The sequence below is a fragment of the Nicotiana sylvestris genome, chromosome 1 (assembly GCF_000393655.2).
Source record: "Nicotiana sylvestris chromosome 1, ASM39365v2, whole genome shotgun sequence".
NCBI classification, from domain to species: domain Eukaryota; kingdom Viridiplantae; phylum Streptophyta; class Magnoliopsida; order Solanales; family Solanaceae; genus Nicotiana; species Nicotiana sylvestris.
In genome coordinates this window covers 121674333-121694768 of record NC_091057.1, presented here as the reverse complement: position 1 = coordinate 121694768, position 20436 = coordinate 121674333, and the positions used below count along the sequence as shown (strand labels likewise).

The window sequence follows — 20436 nt, the reverse complement described above, 5'->3', positions numbered from 1 at the left end:
GTGAGTCCTTGGGCACTTCTGTTTATGTGTCACTCTTGTGGGCGATTCTGTTGTTGTGGATTGGATCTATCGGTCATGTGTGATTATATTCTATGGTTTTGAGACTAGATCGAATCTTCTGTTGCTTGATATGAACGACTTTGAGGTCATCCTGGGCATGGATTGGTTATCCCCATATCATGCCACCCTTGATTGCCATGCCAAGACTATTACCTTAGCGATGCCAGAGTTGTCGAGATTGGAGTGGAAGGGTTCATCTGTCAGTACATCTAGTCAGGTTATCTCTTTTCTAAAGGCTCGACATATGGTCGAGAAGGGTTGTTTGGCTTATCTAGCTTATGTTCAAGATACTACCGTAGAGACTCCGGTGATCGATTCAGTACCAGTAGTCTCGGACTTCTCCGATGTGTTTCCTTTTGACCTTCCAAGCATGCCACCAGATCGTGATATCGATTTTTGCATTGACTTGGATCCCGGTACCCAGCCTCTATCTATCCCACCATATCGTATGGCTTCGAAAGAGTTAAAATAGTTGAAGGAACATCTTGAGGAGTTGCTTCAAAGGGGTTCGTCAGACCAAGTGTATCACCTTGGGGTGCACTAGTGTTATTTGTGAAGAAGAAAGATGGGACTATGCGGATATGAATTGATTACCGCCAATAGAACAAAGTTACTATTAAGAACAAGTACTCGTTGCTACGTATTGATGACTTATTTGACCAGTTGCAAGGTGATAAGGTGTTCTCTAAGATTGACTTGAGATCAGGGAACCATCAGTTGAAGATTCGGGACTCGGATGTTCCAAGACTGCTTTTCATACTAGATATGGCCATTATGAGTTTCTAGTGATGCCCTTCGTCTTGACTAACGACCCAACAATATTTATGGATTTTATGAATAGGGTGTTCAGGCCATACATTGATTCGTTTGTCATTGTCTTCATTAATGACATTTTGATCTACTCGCGCAGCATGGAGGAGCACAAGCAATACTTGAGAGTGGTGTTTCAGACATTGCGGGAATATAAACTATATGCTAAGTTCTCCAATGTGAGTTTTGGCTAGATTCTGTAGCATTCTTAGGGCATGTTGTATCACGCGAGTGTATTAAGGTAGATCCCAAGAAGATTGAGGCAATTCAGATTTGGCTTCATCCCACTTCGGCGACTGAGATTAGGAGCTTCTTGGGGGTTAGCAGGTTACTATCACCAGTTTGTGGAGGGCTTCTCATCTATTGCAGCACCTTTGACTAGATTGACTCAGAAGGGTGCTCCGTTCTGTTAGTTCGATGATTGCTAGGCGAGCTTTCAGAAGCTCAAGACAGTTTTGACTACAACACCAGTTCTAGTGTTGCCTTCTGGTTCGGGGATGTATATTGTGTACTGTGATGCTTCACGCGTAGTATTGGGTTGTGTATTGATGCAGGAGGGGTGAGTTATTGCATATGCTTCATGTCAGCTGAAGATCCATGAGAAGAATTATCCTACACACGATTTGGAGTTTGCCGCGATTGTTCATGCTCTTAAGATCTGGAGGAATTATCTTTATGGAGTGTCCTGTGAGGTTTACACTGATCATCGTAGCTTGCAGCATGTGTTGACGCAAAGGGATCTCAACTTGAGAAAGCGTAGATGGCTTGAGTTACTGAAGGATTATGATATCTCCATTCTTTATCATCTGGGCAAGGCGAATGTAGTTGCGGATGCCTTGAGCAAAAAGGCAAAAAGTATGGGTAGCTTGGCATTCATTTCAGCATAGGAGAGGCCACTAGCTTTGGACATTCAGTCCTTGGCTAACAGGCCTGTGAGGTTGGATATTTCAGAGCCCAGCCGAGTTCTTGCATGCGTCATTGCTCAGTCTTCACTATTGAAGTAGATCAATGTTCGACAGTTTGATGATCCGCATTTGATGGTTCTCAAAGAAACGGTACTACAGGGTGGTCATCTACGTGTTCCTAATGCCGATGGCTTAAGGATAGGATTCTATAGGAGGCACACAGTTCTTGGTATTCCATTCATCCAGGTGCTATGAATATGTATCACGACCTGAGGCAGCATTATTGGTGGTGACGGATGAAGAAAGACATAGTTGAGTATGTAGCTAGGTACCTAAATTTCTAGCAGGTTAAGTATGAGCACCAGAGGCCAGGTGGCCGACTCTAGTAGATGACTATACCGGAGTAGAAGTGGGAGCGCATTACTATGGACTTCGTAGTTGGGTTGCCGCGGACCTTGCAGACGTTTGATGCAGTTTGGGTCATTATCGACAGGTTGACCAAGTCGGCACACTTCATTCCCATTGTGACTATGTATACTTCAGAGAGGTTGGCCCAGATATATATTCAGGAGATAGTTCGGTTGCATGCTGTGCCTATTTCCATCATATCAGATAGAGGCCCTCAGTTTACTTCACATTTTTGGAGAGAAGTACAGGGTGAGTTGGGGACTCACATAGAGCTCAGCACAACATTTCATCCAGCATCAAAATGGCTCTATTTGAGGCTTTATATGGTTGGCGATGTTGTTCTCCCATCGGGTGGTTTAAGCTCGGCGAGGCTAAGTTATATGGTACTGATTTGATAAAGGATTCCTTAGAAAAGGTAAAGTTGATTTAGGAGTGACTTCGCACAGCACAGTCCAAATAGAAGAGTTAAGCGGATCAGAAGGCACATGATTTATCATTTATGGTGGGCGAGAAGGTTCTCTTGAAAGTCTCGCCGATGAAAGAGATCATGAGGTTTGGGAAGAAGGGCAAGTTGAGCCCAAGGTTTATAGGACCATTTGAGGTGTTAAGACGAGTAGGGGAGGTTGCTTATGAGCTTGCTTTACCTCACAGTCTATTGGGAGTTCATCCGGTTTTCCACGTGTCTATGCTCCGGAGGTATCATGCCGACTTGTCACACATGTTAGACTTCAGCACGATTCAGTTAGATGAGAGCCTGGGTTATAAGGAGGAGCCGGTTGCCATTGTTGATAGGCAAGTTCGCCAGTTGTAATCTAAGAGGATTTCTACGGTAAAGGTTTAGTGGAGGGGCCAACCAGCCGATGAGGCAGCCTAGGAGTCCGAGGAGGACATGCGGAGCAGATATCTACATTTATTCAGCACTCCAGGTATGATTCTAAACCCGTTCGAGAACGAACCTTTGTTTAAGAGATGGAGAATGTAACGACCCAACCATATTTTGCTTTCTAGAACTCCGTTCCCCTAAATAAGACTTCCCGTACGTATTTTTACTGTTTTATGACTAGCGGGGATGGTTAGTTCGGGATTTGAAAGGGTTCGGGTTAAAATCGGAACACTTGGTTCCTTAAGGTTGGCTAAAAAGGGTAAGTTTGACTTCGGTCAACATGTTGAGCAAACAACCTTGAAATCAGGATTTGACGGTTCCAATAGGTTCGTATGATGATTTCGGACTTGGGCATATGTTCAGATCAGGTTTTCGATGACCCGGGAGCATTTTGGTGCCTAATAGTGAAAATTGGTTCTTTGAAGGTTTTTTAAGTTCTTTAAATTTGGTTTGGAGTAGGTTTTGGTGATATCGAGGTCCAAATGGGGTTCTAAGATCGGGAATAGTTTTGTAACGTCATTTAAGACTTGCAAGCAAAATTTGGTATCATTCCGAGTAAATTAAAGACGTTTCAGCACATTGGGAATAAATTGAAGAACTTGAAGTTCATATTTTGACTGGTTTGAAGTGTGATTCTAAGTTTTAATATTGTTTTAGAGCGTTCCGAGAGTTCGAGCAAGTCTGTTTTATGATTTTAAACTTGTTGGTATGTTCGGGCGGCCTTGAGGGCCCTAGGTGTTAATCGGACGAGACTCGGACCAAGTTGGACTTGGAAAGCATCAGCTGAAGCACCAGACTTTTGGTGTAATCGCACCTGCGAGGCTTTGGCCACAGGTGCGAGCTCGCAGAAGCGAGTGGGAAATCGCAGAAGCGGCCTGAGGCTGGCCAGGCCTGGACCGTAGATGCGGCAAAGCTTCCGCAGAATCGGGTCCGCAGATGTGGTGCCCATCTGCAGAAGCGGGTTCGCAGATGTGAGTTGCGGCCGCAGGTGCGATGGGCCACAGGCCTAGCATGTTCCACAGAAGCGGTCCCGTAGAAGCGGAAGTCCTTCCGCATGTCCGAAAATTGCAGAAGGCAGAACCTTTATTTAATATGGGACTTAGGCATTTTTGCTCATTTATTGCACTTCTTGGGGCGATTTTGGAGCTGGTTAGAGAGGGGTTTTCACTAGCTATTTGAGGTAAGTAAATTCTATCTAATGTAAGTTAAATACATAGTTTATGGGTAGATTTTAATATGTACATTTGTTAAAAATTTTGGGTTTACCTAGGGCTTTGATAAAAATAGGATTTAAGCAAGAACTTTGTTATGGAATTTAGTGAAAATCATATATTTGATTTCATAAGGTTATGGGTAACAAATTTCTTCGAAAATTTCCGGAATCCGGGCACGTGAGCCCGGGGGTGAATTTTAGGAATCCTATATTTGGGATTGGGTAATCCCTTTAATAGTCGGAATATGAACTTTTGAATATGTATTGATTAATTTAGATACCACTTGATTAGTTTTGGATTGTTCGGCACTGAATTGAGGGTTTGAGCACAATCTTGGACCGGAAAGTAGGCCTTGAGATGAGGAAAGTCTCTTTTCTAACCTTGTAAGAGGGAATTAACCCCATAGGTGAATCGAATTAATATGTATTTCTATTTGTGGGGCTACCTACGCACGAGGTGACGAGAGTCCATACGTAGCTACTAATTATGCTTATGTCTGGGTAGTCTAGGACACAAATCATGTTATACTTGCGATGTTTCCACCCGACTTATTAATTTAATTGCTTAAATCATGTTGGAACTTGATAAAGGAATTATAAAAGGTTAAACTTCATTTACTGGACCGTTAAATGAGAATTTGGTATTTCTTCAAATATTTGCCCCTTTTATAAATCTTGAATTGGTTATTTTAATGTATTTCTTCTTCTTGTGGAGTGGGTCGAATGCCCCGGTAACAAATAGATGCATCTATGATTTGTGATGTTCAACCCTCGGCAGTGCACAGTTTAAATATTTTATGTTGGATCGGGCCATACGACCTCGACATAAATTGTGCGTAATAAATCTTTGGAACTAATTAAAATTGACATTGCTTCATTGGCTAGAGATATAAATTGTTAAATGATGGAAACAAACTTGGGATTTATTATTAGCGAGAGGATTGCCTATTATTTTCTTGTGATTTAGATTTCAGTTATATTTATGTAACCTATGTTTAGTATAATTTTGACATTTCATTGTTAGCCCATAGTAGTTAGTACGTGTCAAAGTCGATCCCTCGTCACTACTTCTTCGAGGTTAGACTGGATACTTACTGGGTACATGTTGTTTATGTACTCATGCTACACTACTGTACTAAATGTGCAGGATCTGAGGCAGGTACATCTGGATGTCAGTCCGCCACACATCCCTGATTCCCGAGACTTCGCGGTGAGCTGCCCTTCTGAGCCCGTCCTGTAGTAGTCGGACTCTTTCTTTTGCTTGTATTTTCTGTCTATTTTATTTCAGACAGTAGACTAGTATTCTTTTGTATATTCTACTAGTTGCTCATACACTTGTGACACCGCGTCTTGGCACGTACACTAGTAGACTTGTGGTTTTGGTTTAATTATATGGTTATTATTGCACTCATCTGGTTTCATTTTATTTATTTTAAATTTGTTATTTTTTAAATCTTTTAAATTAAGTAAAGTTAAATTATTTGGAAATCTATTAAAAAGGGAAATCACGAGGTTAGTTCATTGTTGACTTGCCTAGCGACGGCGCTGGGAGCCATCACGGCCTATAATAGAATTGGGTCTTGACATCCCCTCCTTCCTCCAGCTCCTCTTCGCGAACGCGGAACTCCCTTCGCGAATGCGAAGAAGGAAACCAGTAACTTGAACACCAGAAAAATCTGCAACTTCAACAAGTCCAAATTGATCTGCTAACCACCCGAAATCAACCCGAAGCTCTCGAGACCTCAACCAAACATACCAACAAGTCCTATAACACCATACAAACCTAGTCGAGCCCTCAAAACATATTAAACAACAACAAAAATACGAATCACCCTTCAATCCAAACTTAATGAACTTTAAAACTTCAAACTTCTACAACTGATGCCGAAACCTAACAAACCACGTCCGATTGACCTCAAATTTTGCACACAAGTCACATTCAACATTATGGACCTACTTCAACTTCCAGAATCAAAATACAACCCCGATATCAAAAAGTTTACTTCCGGTCAAACTTTCCCAAAAAATCAACTTTCGCCATTCTAATCCTAATTCAGCTATAGACCTCCAAAACACAATCCGGACGCGCTCCATAATCACTTAACGGAGCTAACATAACCAACAAAACTCCATTCCGGAGTCGTCTTCACACAGCTCCAACTATAGTCAAAACCCTAGAACTCAAGCTTCTGTTTTAGGGAGTAAGTGTCCAAATCACTCTAAAACCAAAAACAGAACCTCTCGGCAAGTCACATAAGCAGAAAAAGATACAGGGAAAGCAGTAAATAAGGGATCAGGCCTAATACACTCAAAACGACCTGCCGGATCGTTACATTCATGCAAGTCCCAAATGACATAACAAAGCCAATTCAATTCTCAGAATCGCAATTCGAGCCCAATATCAATAAGTTAACTCCCGGTCAAACCTCTCAACCTTCCAAGCCTTCAACTTTTTAATTTTAGCTAAATGACATCAAATTAACCTACGGGCTTCCAAATCCAAATCTAGACACACGTCTAAGCCCAAAACGACCATACGAAGCTATTGGAATCATCAAAATACTATTTTTTGAGTCGTCTACACAAAAGTCAAACTACGGTCAACTCTTTTCATTTAAGCTTCCAAAGAATAATTCTTTCAACTTAATCCCGTATCGTCCGAAATCCGAACTCGACCACAACGCAAGTTATAATACACAATACGAAGCTGCTTGAGATCGTAAGCCACCGAACGGGACGCTAATTCTTAAAACGATTGGTCGGGTCGTTACAAGATTACAGTTCACACGACATTTGTTCATTTACCCTTATATTTAGTAGGCATTTGGACATAAAAATTGTAAATTTTCAAAAAAAAAAGTATTTAGAGTTAAATTGAAAAACTATATTTAGAATTTAAAATTATATTTGGATATGCATTTCACTTGAAAAACTATTACAGTTTTGTAAGTGGAGAAACGAAAGTTTCCCAAAATTTTGAAAAAGTAATTTTCGAAATTTTTGCAAAAATTTATAAAATTTCATGAACAAATACATTTTTTTAAAAAATCAATAAATTAAAAAAGGAAAAAATATCTATGAACAAACAAGTCCATAGTTTTTTTTTTGGTTTAATGCTACATCTAAGTTATGGGTGAGAAAAATATCTGGAAAACGTAATAATTATTGATTGCTAGAGGACACTGTTTCATTTTCAAGCTTTAATTATCTAGGCATATGATTTTTCTATTTCACTTTCATAACCTATGACTTTCTAGGGTGTAGGTAGGTACCACTTTTATCAATTACGTATCTTAATTTGTTTTGGAGATTTTCGGTTGCTACCACCACCACCAACAACAATATCCCAGTATAATCCCACAAGTGATGTCTGGGGAGGGTAGTATGTACGCAGACCTTACCCCTACTTCGAGGGGCAGAGAGGCTGTTTCCAGGTTTCGGTTGCTATCGAGAGTGAAAAAAAGAGTCCGGAACCAAAATGTGGTTCTTTTGGACTCAAACTACACAAATAGGTGGTAAAAAAATGATCATTTTATATATAGCGCCATAATACCTGGCGCTATATACTAACAGTAACGACACCGTTAAGGTATAGCGCCAGGTATTGTGGCGCTATACTGTAAAAGCTGACATGGCCAGGTATAGTGCCACAATACCTAGCGCTATATATACATCATTAATGTATAACGCCAGGTATAGTGGCGCTATACATAGATTTTCCTGGCCCCACCAATAATTCGTGACTTCAATAATTCAAAAGCGTATAGTGCCAACTTTTTGGGCGCCATACCTATATAAAAAAATTCCCGGCTAGCCATTTCCTATATAAAGAGGTTAGGATTGTATAGAAATTCATTCAAAAATTTTGTTACCTCTTGTTGAAACGTTTATTGTTCTTAAATTCTCCAGCATTTTTTCATTATGTCTGAAGAGCGTAGAATAAGAGTTTCATTATATTGGGGGGTGAGGTTGTGATGGAGAATAACTCCGCGGGCTACAGTTTACCTATTCAGTGTCATGTTAAATTGCCATTTACAATAGAGTACGATAAATTGATATCGTTGTTATGCAAAAAATTGAGTGTGAGAAAACTTTCAGTGATACTTAAAGTAACCGGAAGATATCCGTATTCCGTCACTCCGCAAGGGGTTGCTTTTTACTCGGAGTTTAACATCGACGATGATGAAACTTTGAGTGATTTTCTGAGGACTCCGGACAAATGCCGGGAATTTCTTGTAATCACAATGTTGGAGATGTACGTGAAGGTCGAAGACATTCCAAAAAACGAGGTTGTGCGTAGCAGAGATAACCCCCAGTCATCGGGTGGTTATTATGGAGCAGTTTTTGCCGGACAGGTTTCGGATGGAAGAGTTTTCCTTGATTTAAACTTATCACCGCCGGCGAATGAGCAGCGAGAAAATAATTTATACTCTGCTTTCCATAATTCACAAGACGAGTGGTAAACTTCAATTTTCATTTGTGTTAATTATGTATATTTTTGGCGTATTGAATTTGTATTAACGCTCATATATTTAATATGGTGTACCGGCTGAATATGAATTTTACAAGTGGCCCATCTGGTAGTTATCATTTAATTGAAAACGCCCATCATAAAATTTCATCACATTATGACTTGTAAGTGAAGTGATATAGCCATATGGAAATCATTTATTAATTCAATAGCTTATATTTTTGTTGGTTGTGCAGTGAAAACGAGCAAGTTGAACCACCCGTACTCACTCAATTGACCAAAAACAATGTATTACATCGGGATCTGGCAGATGCACAGAGTGAGGAACAGAACAGTGATTACGATAACAATGCCGATGAATTCGGAGACGAGACACCCTTTTTTCGTGAGGATGGTGATGAGCAGGATGAGGAGAAAGGACCTGATTTGAAGAGAGACCCCCCTAGGCAAAGAGTGTATGAGTCCGAAGTGTCATTTCATTCAAGGGAGATTCCGTACATTGATTACTTGCCAACCGTGCCGGATGTGGAAGCTCTAACAAGGGATTTTGATGAAATCCGGACAGCAATGTGGGATGAGTCTAGACCAATGGTGCTTGCAAAGGGGATGCTTTTTCCTGATAAAACGCGCTTAAGCAGGGCTTGTAAAATGCACAACGTAAAAGAGTGTCGTGAGATGCAGGTATGGGAGTCAAGTTTGATGGTATACAAGGTTGTTTGCCGCAGATGGTTTTGGCCATGTAATTGGATGTTGCGTGCAACCAAGAAGAAGACAGGTATGTGGAAAGTGGGTAAATACATTCCTACCCACACATGCGAAATGGACACATTCAATGGGAATCACTTCAACTTGGATATTGACTTGATTTCTCTTGTACTTATTCCGCATATCGAAGCATCCATAAGGTATACAATCAAAAAGTGCATTACATCGGTCCACCAGGAATATGGCCATACCATTACGAAAAGAAAGTCATTTGTGGAGCGCAAACGAGCGTTTGAAATTGTCTACGGTAATTGGGATAAGTCATTTGCATCTCTGCCAAAGTACATGGCTGCACTACAGCACTTTAACCCTGGGACAGTTGTTGAATGGAAGCTTGAGCAGAGTCCGGGAACACTAGAATACATATTCAATTACGTGTTCTGGGCGTTTAAGCCAACAATTGATGATTTTTCGCATTGCCGGCCAGTAATATCCATAGACGGAACTCATGTCTATGGAAAGTAAGATATCAAGCTATTGAAAGTTGTGGCAGTGGATGCTAATAGATAGATATTTCCTCTAGCTTTTGCTATTTGTGCCAATGAAAGCACATAGACGTGGACACTATTTTTGAACCACATGAAAGAGCACGTTGTCAAACAGCGTTCAGGTATTTGTCTAATATCTGATTGGCACGGTGGTATATTAAGTTCTGTGGAGAACTTGCCTGCATGGCAAGAACCTTATGCATACCACTGTTACTGTGTGAGGCACTTTAAGGCCAATTTCCAGAAGGCACATCCCAACAAGGATCTACATGATTTGATGTGGATGGCAGCAATAGACCACCAACAGCATAAATTCCGGAGGCATATGGATTCTATCAGGCAAGAAGACAAGGCAGCCTATCGTTGGTTAATGCGACATGACCCTGAAAAGTGGACGTTGCATGCGGATGGTGGCAGGCGATGGGGAATTCTTACTACAAACGTGTCAGAGTCCTTCAACGGGTTATTGAAGTCGGCAAGAGGATTGCCCGTCACAACCATGGTGCGGATGTCGTTCAAGCAGATGGCGGAGAGGTTTGTTCAACGGTCTGTAGCTGCAACGGAATTGATGGAGAGGGGTGTTGAATTTATGCCAGTGCCTATGAAGAGATTTGAGAAATACAGACGGTGAGCACATTGGCATTCATTTTTGCAGTATGATAACGAAAGAGGTATTTTTGAAGTTCGCATCGCTATCCATAATAATCGGGGTAATAATGTACATACTGTAAATGAATCTGTAAGGTTATGCTCCTGTGGAAAATGGTCCATCTATCACATGCCTTTCTCACATGCCATCAAGTGTTTTCAACGTGTTGGTTATGCGGAGACCAACTATGTTGATCAACAATATAGTGCTTCCAAGTACCTAAACACATATAATGGTCAGTTGCAGCCAGTGGGTGATGAGCATTATTGGCCTCCGGAACCATTTAAAACGGTGTGTAACAAGTCCTATTTGCGTAAAAGACAGGTGCAGAAGAGAACACGTATACGGAACCAAATGGATGTTAGTGACACCGTTTATGCGCCCAAATGTGGTATATGCTCGCAAACAAGACACGACCGTCGTAAATGTCCTTCAACTGGTTTGGGTGACAAAACTAATCAAGCTCGTGGTGGGTGTTCTTCTAGTGTACCTAACTACCCATGAGTTGATGTTGTAATAATTAGTTGTTATATCTATGTTGCAAGATTTATGAAATAAAATTATGCTTGTTAATTATTATTTGTACTTTCCCATTTTACCTATTTAAATAATAATTTAATAAAATTATTTGTATATTTATTATGTGTGCGTTGTCTTGTTAACTATTATTTGTACTTTCCCATTTTACCTATTTAAATAATAATTTAATAAAATTATCTGTATATTTATTATGTGTGTGTTGTCTTGTCGAACTGAAAAAGCTGACCAGCTGACATAAAGTTGTCTTGTCAACATCATGATATTTAACACGCAAAGTATAGCGCCATTAGATAGTCCGTTATGTGTGTGTTGTCTTGTCGAACTGAAAAAGCTGACCAGCTGACATAAAGTTGTCTTGTCAACATTATAATATTTAACACGCAAAGTATAGCGCCATTAGATAGTACGTTATGTGGGTGTTGTCTCGCCTATAAATAGCGGGCTCATTGTAGTTATGTTGTGTGCTCAAAATTTACTAAAAGCAAATATTTTATTAAAGGTAAGGTTTTTTTTACTAAAAGCAAATATTACACAAATGGCTCAACCTCTTCATCCACCAAAGTGCAACTGTGGAAAAGCATGCTTGATGCAAAATTGTTGGGAAGGTGGTGAAGTTGGACGCCGCTACTAGCACTGTATGAACCAGTTTTACAAGGTTCCCTGTGAACCTATTTGTGATTTTCAAGAATGGGTTGATGAACCATGTTATCAGGAATGTTACAGAGAACAACTCCAGTTTCTTCATAATATGTGTTTAAGACAACAGGAACATGAAAAAGAAAGCAATAGAATTATTGCAGACTTGAGGGCGACCTGAAGGAGGTGGGAGAACAAAAATGGAAAACACAATGGAATTGTGAAGCACAAAAGGATCGAAAAAAAATATAAACTGGAACTTGTGGAGGTGAAGACGAAACTGAAAGAGGTAGAAGAAAAAAAAGAATAACTGGAAGAACGAATTAAGTGGTTGGAGCGGAGAATAAATAGCAACCGGGGCGAAACATTGGCATGTATGTGTTTAGCGTATTTTTCATATTTCATGTATTTTTATTATGTTGGTCTGCTATGTTTGTGTTTGTGATTGTGTTTGTGTTGTAGTAATGTTTTCCTTGTGTGTTGTACTAAATTTTATTTTAATTGAAGTAAAAGTTAAGTTTAAGTGCTTGTGTTGTACTAAATTTTATTTTATGAAACTATCAAACGTATGGAGAACTAAAAAAAGTAATGCGCATATTCGATTAAATAATATTGTTAATGTATACAAAAATATTATTTACACCATGTCAATGTGTCCCGCATCCGGTGTGTCTCAATACAGCCGCTGTCCTGAGGCGCATCCCCTCCCGCCCGGGTACGCTATCAGGATCATCATCATCAAGTCGTCTCCTTATAGCCGGATGCGGCGCAGGATGACATGTATCGATGGTGCTGTCAGCTCCAGTAGAAGGCTACATAATAATATGAAACTTAGTATAGAAAACTACATAACAATTCACAACAATTTATATTGTCTTACCATCATCGTCTCTAGATCCTGAATGTAGTCATCTGTCGATGCATCGCATGAAGCCTTAAAAAGGAAATTAATAAAATTAAAGAAAATAAATAAGTTGCAGTTAACACAAATTCAAATTCAATACTAATAAACTCATACCTGCGCATGTGATGTGGAGCCATAACTCAGTCGGTGCCCACTATAAAAATCTCGGGTCAGTCGATCCTCAACAGTGGTAGACGAGCCTGGAAAGTATCTACCCTAATCCACTCCTTGAATATCCAAGCCCGTGATCAATAACTGACCCGATGGGGTCACCTGCGATGGCACTGTCCGTCTCATGCATGCCACCTACCATATCAGCAGCAACATCATCAGCAGGAGCCTCAACGCCCCCTTGCTGGGGACCACCTCCTCTCCGCCCACGACCACGTCGTCCGGCACCACCAGCTCGTCGGGCACCACCAGCTCGTGGGATACCACGGCCTCGCTGGTACGTGGTTGGGTCCATATAATCAGCCTCGTGTGCCAAATGCTGATCCGATCGGGCTCGCTGCAGTGTATAGGCAGCCACATCCATGAATCGACGACTATACTCCTGCATGGCCACATGATCGTGGACATAACTCTGCATCTGCTGCCCCATATGATAGACGGTATGTAATCCAATCGCCTGCACAAAGTAAAAAATATAAACTACATATTTGGCACTAAATTATAGCTATATAACAAATAATAACAGAAAACATACCAGGGCCTCGTGTCTCCCGGCGTATGGTACGTACCGACCGTGTGCCTGATGAACTGGGTTCACGATAAAAAGTCGGGAAACAGTGCGGTACCATGACATATAACGTGGAATAGGAAAGTGTTGCGGAGGTGGGGTCAAGTCCCCTCGCCTGTCCCAAGTACCCAACTGCTCGTTAAGCCATGCCATAAATGTGTCGTCTGCCCTGGACCAATCATCCCTCTCATAATGTAAAGCATGCCATGCAGGCGGAGTCGGTATAGGCTGCGACAGGCCAAACTGACGAAATACCCGTCGGAGGCATGATGCTCGACAATATCGAGGCATATGAGCGGGACAGAAGCCCTCCAAATATGTCGGCCGAACGTGCAATACGCTAGCAGGGTACCTATCACCTCATCGGTGTACGGCGTCCCGATGAACTATCAAATTAGAACACAAACCGTTAGTATGCACATCACTAAGTTAATCTATAACAGGTAAGTTTAGTTAGATATTCACCTGTGCGTCTTCCAGCAGATCCAACACATCCCTGCAGAGGGGGAGATTATGATGGGCATCATACTCTCGTGCAAGAGTACAACGCATAACCCACCTACAGGCTAGAGGGAGTTGCGGAATTTTTACATTAGCCGGTAGTTGTGGTAGAGGTTGCTGAAACTGCAGAAATCGCTCCCATACCCAAACCTAACATACAAAGTTGACATAAAGTATAAGATTAACTATAACTAGGTAGAATTGTAACTAATGGACATATTATTTGAATATGTTGTCACTCGTAGAAGCGGCAGAAAGCCACCAACGTCTCTCTGTGTGCCGATGCAAACCCGGCACATCTGCCTGTACAGATATGAGATGACAGCACCACCCCAGCTGTACAAAGATGTATCCTCGAACCGGGCAATATGATGCAGAAAACGGAGGCTCAATAGGTTCCCCGAAGTGTTCGGGAACAAGACCCCCCCAAACAGAAGGAGCAACAGCAGCCTCGTATATCGCTGTACATCCACCTCCGCAGACTCATCGGTGATAGTATGGTGGATCTGCACCAGGTAGTCTCTAATGGGGACCAACTGTATACGACTGGACCCAGACGCTACCGCCTCGTCCTCCGGCATGAAACCCGTGAGCATGTGCAACATATTTTCCAGTATGCCTGCCGCGAATAATATCTCATGGTCGCAGGCAGTAAAACTGGCAAGCCATCAGCGGACAAGCCATATAAAATCTCAGCGTCCTGGAGTGTGATGGTGGCCTCGCCGATGGGCTAATGGAAAGTGTGCATCTCCAGTCGCCACCGCTCAATCAAGGCCATGATCAAAGCATAGTCGAGCTGTATCCGGCCAATCCTAATAATCCTATATAATCCCATCTCCTCCAAGTAATGGATCATGCGGGGATGTAGAACGCGGGGAGGACTCAAAAACTCCCACAATAGATCCACTCTCCTAGCCCGAAAAGTCTGCGTAAGCAACTGTCCGTCCCATATATACTCGGATCTATGCTGGGGCTGTAGGGTTAATAAATCCAACGTGCGGGGGCCGGGATGTATAGTCGCGTCCATGTCGTCAACTGTAAACTATCATTAAACTATCATTAATAATTATGTGTTTTTATTATAATTTAAATTCATATTTTTTAGTAACTTAATTGTACAAATTTTATATATAATTAAGTGTTATTATTATAATTTAAATTCATATTTTTTAATAACTTAATTATACATATATATATATATATATATATATATATATATATATATATATATATAATTATGTGTTTTTATTATAATTTAAATTCATATTTTTTAATAACTTAATTGTACACATTATATATAATATATATATATATATATATATATATATATATAATTATGTGTTTTTATTATAATTTAAATTCATATTTTTTTAATAACTTAATTGTACAAATATATATATATATATATATATATATATATATATATATATAATTATGTGTTTTTATTATAATTTAAATTAATATTTTTTAATAACTTAATTGTACAAATTATATATATATATATATATATATATAATTATGTGTTTTTATTATAATTTAAATTCATATTTTTTAATAACTTAATTGTACACATTATATATATATATATATATATATATATAATGTGTTTTTATTATAATTTAAATTCATATTTTTTAATAACTTAATTGTACAAATTTTATATATATATATATATATATACCTATGGGTTCCGGGTATAATTCTGTGTTTTAATTATAATTTAAATTCATATTTTTTAATAACTTAATTGTACAAATTACTAATTATGTGTGTTGATACAATTATTAACTTAATTGTACAAAGTTTGCATTTTCAACTACCAGTATAAGATACTTAAACAAAAGGAATTCTAAGCTAAAATACTACACATTACTACGCTACAAGGCTCTAAATTTTACTACGCTATAAGGGTCTACGTTTTACTACGCTAAAAAGGTCTGGATTTTACTACGCTAAAAAATAATCTAAACTAACCATAAACAACAAATAAATTTAATTGCAAATAAAATACAAAACGGTATGAAAAAATATATATATAAATCAGGATATTAACAGACAAATTTTATTAGAAAACACTAATATTAAATTCGGATAAATTTAACATGCTAGTTTCGAAAAAAAACACAAACCGAAATAGAACACATACAAATCAAATAATATACATTATTATAAATGTTTCAACTTAAAATAAATCGAAATACCTCGATTTAGAATTGTCGGAAAGCAAAAGGATATAAATTTTGACTCCGGAAGTGTGAATCAACAATAACACGAAGCTCTCCTCGAATGTGGGACCTACGTTCTTCGAGTTTTATGTGTCGGGGGACCCAAAATTTTTTTTTTTAAGAAACGGGCAGAATCGGTGGGGGACCAAGAAGAGGGGAAGGGTTTTAAAATAATGGCGGATGGATGAATTAGAGAAGAAGACGAAGGGGTATAAAATATCTATGTATAGCGCCACTATATCTGGCGTTATACATTAATAATGTATATATAGCGCCAGGTATTGTGGCGCTATACCTGGCCATGTCAGCTTTTACAGTATAGCGCCACAATACATGGCGCTATACCTTAACGGTGCCGTTATTGTTAGTATATAGCGCCAGGTATTATAGCGCTATATATAAAAAGGTTTTTTTTTACCACCTATTTGTGTAGTTTGAGTCCAAAAAAATAACATTTTGGTTCCGGATTCGGAAAAAAAAAAGGATTAGCAGTAGTTGCATAGTTTAACTTATCTCATAACTTTTTGATGTGAAATATAAAATTATATGACAAAGTTCACTAAACACATAATAAATAGCAAATATGAATACATCTTTTTAGGGATACAATAAATTCAATAATAAAAATCTTAAAAGCAAAACCCACGAAATTTAAATTTTGATCCACCTCCAGTTATGCATTAAAATTGATTTGAGTGATAGGTATTGCCATTATTCCACAAAATATTTGCTCCCACTTCAATTTCATATTTCTTATGAGGTGGATTCAGAATATGAGTTCAAATTCAAAATTCTGCCACAATCCTAAAAATTAATACCATTTACTTTTATCCGTCATAAAAAGTGATTGTCGGAGTATTGCGTTTTTATAGCACCAACATGACTAATTATACAAGCAAATACTTGTCTAGGGAAAACATAAAAATACAAAGAAAGCTAAATTTCACCTGGAAAGCAACTGAATCTACTTGTTTATATATTTTTTTTCACTTGTTTATATTTTTATTGGCTAACAACTGTCATAGAGTTACTAAACTATATATTGATGCGTTGAAGAAAAAATAAAAGAAATACTAGTTAAAATATGAGGTCGTGAGATAAAATTTTTAGTGACAAAACCTAGGCATGGTCTAACATTTCTTAGCTACACATTAAAAAAAAATTGGTTTCTCATCCGGTGTCCGGTACTCGCATTAGAGTCCGACTATTTCTGGATTCGCGCTGCGTAGGGCCCCATTGGATTTTTTCATACTTAGAGCTCGAACCCGAGACCTCTGGTTAAGGGAGGAGCAATACTCCCATCCAATGCACCACATAATCGAAGTTCTCCCTTTACCACACTTATTTTAATTAAGCATTTTATTTATATACACCAACACTCTAGAGATTTAGAACAATATATATATATATATATATATATATATATATATATATATATATATATTAAATGTATTCTAAATATGTATACTTAATTCGAACCGGAAACAATAAGTTTAGCTGACCTCACAACTAGCCCGAGATCCACGTCTCAATATAATCTACAGATAATTTTTAGGTATAAGGCAAAGTTCATTTTTCTTATGCATGGTAATTCCAGGCCTGACATTTGTGTCAATGTCTTCTTTTTTCACTCCATAAGGTAACTCCCAATCAAATGCATAAAGAAGATTTGACAATGCAAGTTCCATGGATGCAACCCCAAGTGCAATACCTGCAGTAATTTTTATAAATTCAAGATTCTGAGCTTTTTGAAAATATGTATATTAGTTAGCAGCTGTAAATATTTTTTTGGCCGAGCGACAAAATGTGTAACTTTCACAAAAAAGTTGTGGGTTCAATTGAATACCTGGGCAACCTCTTCTGCCTGCACCAAATGGAAGTAACTCAAAATCTTGACCCTTATAATCGATATCACTATTCAAGAATCTCTCAGGTATAAATTCTTCTGGGTTTTCCCATATTTCAGGATCCCTTCCAATAGCCCAAGCATTAACATGAACTATGGTTCCTGGCTGAATTTCATAACCTTCTAATATGGTTTTTTCCATTGATTCTCTTGGAACTAAAATTGGAGATGGTGGATACAACCTAAATATTTCCTTTATCACTGCTTTGAGATAAGGCATGTTTTGGACATCTTCTTCATTTACAATGCCTCTCTTCCCAACTGATTTTCTGATTTCTGTTTGAACTTTTTTTATGGCTTTTGGATTCTTTATCAAGGCTGTCATTGCCCAAACAGTAGCAGCTGCACTAGTGTCTGATCCTGCAACTAACACATTCTACAAGAAAAAGAAAATAAAAGTTGTAAATTCATGAGAAATTCTCAAGGCAATAATAAACACATTTGTGCTATTTACAAGTATATTAGAAGTAGCAAAATCAATCCATGCAAATCATGAAAAATAACACTGACATTAATAGTACAAACCCGCAAAACAGTGAAACAATTAAAATAACTAAGAAATCGCAAAAAATTAGAAAGAAACTAAAGAAACTATACATAGAATATGAATACTTAAGTATCACAAAAATAAACAAAGCTAGACTGTCTAAATTAATCGATATAATATCTAAAACAGAATATAAATATGTTTGTCATCTAAAAGATAAAAGATGAATAAAGAAGAACAAGTTTAATGGAGTTTGGTGTTAGACCAATTTATTGACTTGACCCGAATTAGTAGTTTAACTTGATGGTGAAATTGCAATCTAAAATTAAACATACAAAATCAACTTTGAAGATAGAGAATTATGAAGATTTGAACTAACTTAAACTAATAACTTCAGAAAACAAGTCTAACTTTCAATTTTTATTCAAAAAGCAAAATAAAAAATGAGGGTAGGTTTGGTCATGTTGAGCATATTGGGTTATGACTCATCATTTGACTTATTTTGTCCCAACCCATTTTGATTGAATTAAACTTTGTTGGGTTGGAACATGACCTATTTTGACCGTGTCCATGTATGGGCAGGTGTAGGTAAGTCGGGGAAAGTCCTTTTATATCCTCCATAGTAAGATCAATTGGTGTTGATTGCTCTTTCTTCAATTGTAGCAAAACATCAACAATATCTCCTTCCATATATTTTGGCCTATTGGGATTGAGATGTTGCTCAATGAGTTCTTCATAAAAATTATCCAAATCCTTGAAAATCCTCTCAAGTCTATCTGTCAATCCACTTAATTTATCAATCCAACTTAAAGAAGGGAAAAAATTAGATACAAAGAAGCTAGCCATCATTGCTTGTGCCTCAGCTAAAAGATAATCAAATCTCTTCCTTTCATGTGCTTCTTCTTCAAACCTAACACCAAAAGCAACTCTACAAATAATAGTAGTAGTTAATGAAATCATTAACTTACTCAAATTGGTAATTTGTGAAGTAGAAGCTTGTTTTGATATTTTCTTAATCATTCTAAAGACTTCATCTTCGCGAATTGGACTAAATAATTGAACCTTTTTTAGACTAAAAAGATGAAGAACGCAAATTTTTCTCATGTTTCTCCAATAATCATTGTAAGGTGCAAAAGCAATATCACGACCATAGTAAGACAATTTTTGTTGGCCAAGAATAGATGGTCTACTACAAAATACTAAATCTTGTGTTTTCAATACTTCTTTTGCTAATTTTGCTGAAGAAACTACGACCACTTGAGCAGAAGCAAGTTTGAAGGAGAAGATTTTTCCATATTTCTTGGAAAGTTTCAAAAAATAGAGATGAGGGTTTAAAGTATCATATTGATGCAAATTTCCAATGAATGGTAAGCCTATAGGACCTGGTGGCAATGTGTTTTTTCCACCATTTTTGCATTTAGAAAGAAGGAAAATAAGAATGAAAGGAAGGGCTACAAAGAGTAGTAAGAGCATTATCGTTTTGTTTTGCCAACTGTCTAGTCATATGAAATATCTTTTATAGATGTTCTTATGTTAAAAACTTTCCTTTTCTTTGATTGAAGATTTAACTAAATTCAATGTGGGTCTAAACAAAAAAAAAATGTTTTGAAAAATTCCAGGGAAAATGTAACAGCTCGGCCCATTTATGATATTGTCCGCTTTGGGCCTATGCCCGCACGACTTTAAAATGCGTCACTAAATTTTAAAGTATGTCTACTTATATACCCAACATCTCTCCCGTGTTTTGTCGATATGGGATTCGCCCATGGTGTCACATACCCCCCCCTCCCTTAGGGACTCAGCGTCCTCGCCGAAGTTTGCTCTACCACTGTTCAAACATAATGCA

General features: G+C 38.3%; 3 protein-coding genes across 4 annotated transcripts; 2 read left to right on the top strand and 1 right to left on the bottom strand.

Annotated features, from left to right (window-relative positions):
* The first annotated feature begins 220 nt into the window (after positions 1 to 220).
* Positions 221 to 2994, top strand: LOC138874149 (uncharacterized). The gene is made up of 5 exons (XM_070152656.1): positions 221 to 522; positions 971 to 1049; positions 1458 to 1718; positions 1875 to 2021; positions 2698 to 2994. The coding sequence occupies exons 1-5, from the start codon at positions 221 to 223 to the stop codon at positions 2992 to 2994; spliced, it is 1086 nt and encodes a 361-aa protein (XP_070008757.1).
* A 6575-nt stretch (positions 2995 to 9569) lies between these two features.
* On the top strand, positions 9570 to 9980 carry LOC138874145 (uncharacterized). The gene has a single exon (XM_070152653.1). It carries the CDS (start codon positions 9570 to 9572, stop codon positions 9978 to 9980), a length of 411 nt encoding a protein of 136 aa, XP_070008754.1.
* A 7684-nt stretch (positions 9981 to 17664) lies between these two features.
* Positions 17665 to 20065, bottom strand: LOC104217292 (6,7,8-trihydroxycoumarin synthase-like). Of its 2 annotated transcripts, XM_070160216.1 has the most exons (3): positions 19812 to 20065; positions 18044 to 18479; positions 17665 to 17908 (listed from the first exon to the last, which is right to left on the bottom strand). In XM_070160216.1, the coding sequence occupies exons 1-3, from the start codon at positions 20061 to 20063 to the stop codon at positions 17736 to 17738; spliced, it is 861 nt and encodes a 286-aa protein (XP_070016317.1). In that variant the 5' UTR covers positions 20064 to 20065; the 3' UTR covers positions 17665 to 17735. The 2 variants fall into 2 exon arrangements, with proteins under 2 accessions (XP_070016317.1, XP_070016315.1); XM_070160214.1 differs by lacking the exon at positions 17665 to 17908 and having other exon boundaries at positions 18403 to 18479; positions 19144 to 20065.
* Positions 20066 to 20436: the final 371 nt, after the last annotated feature.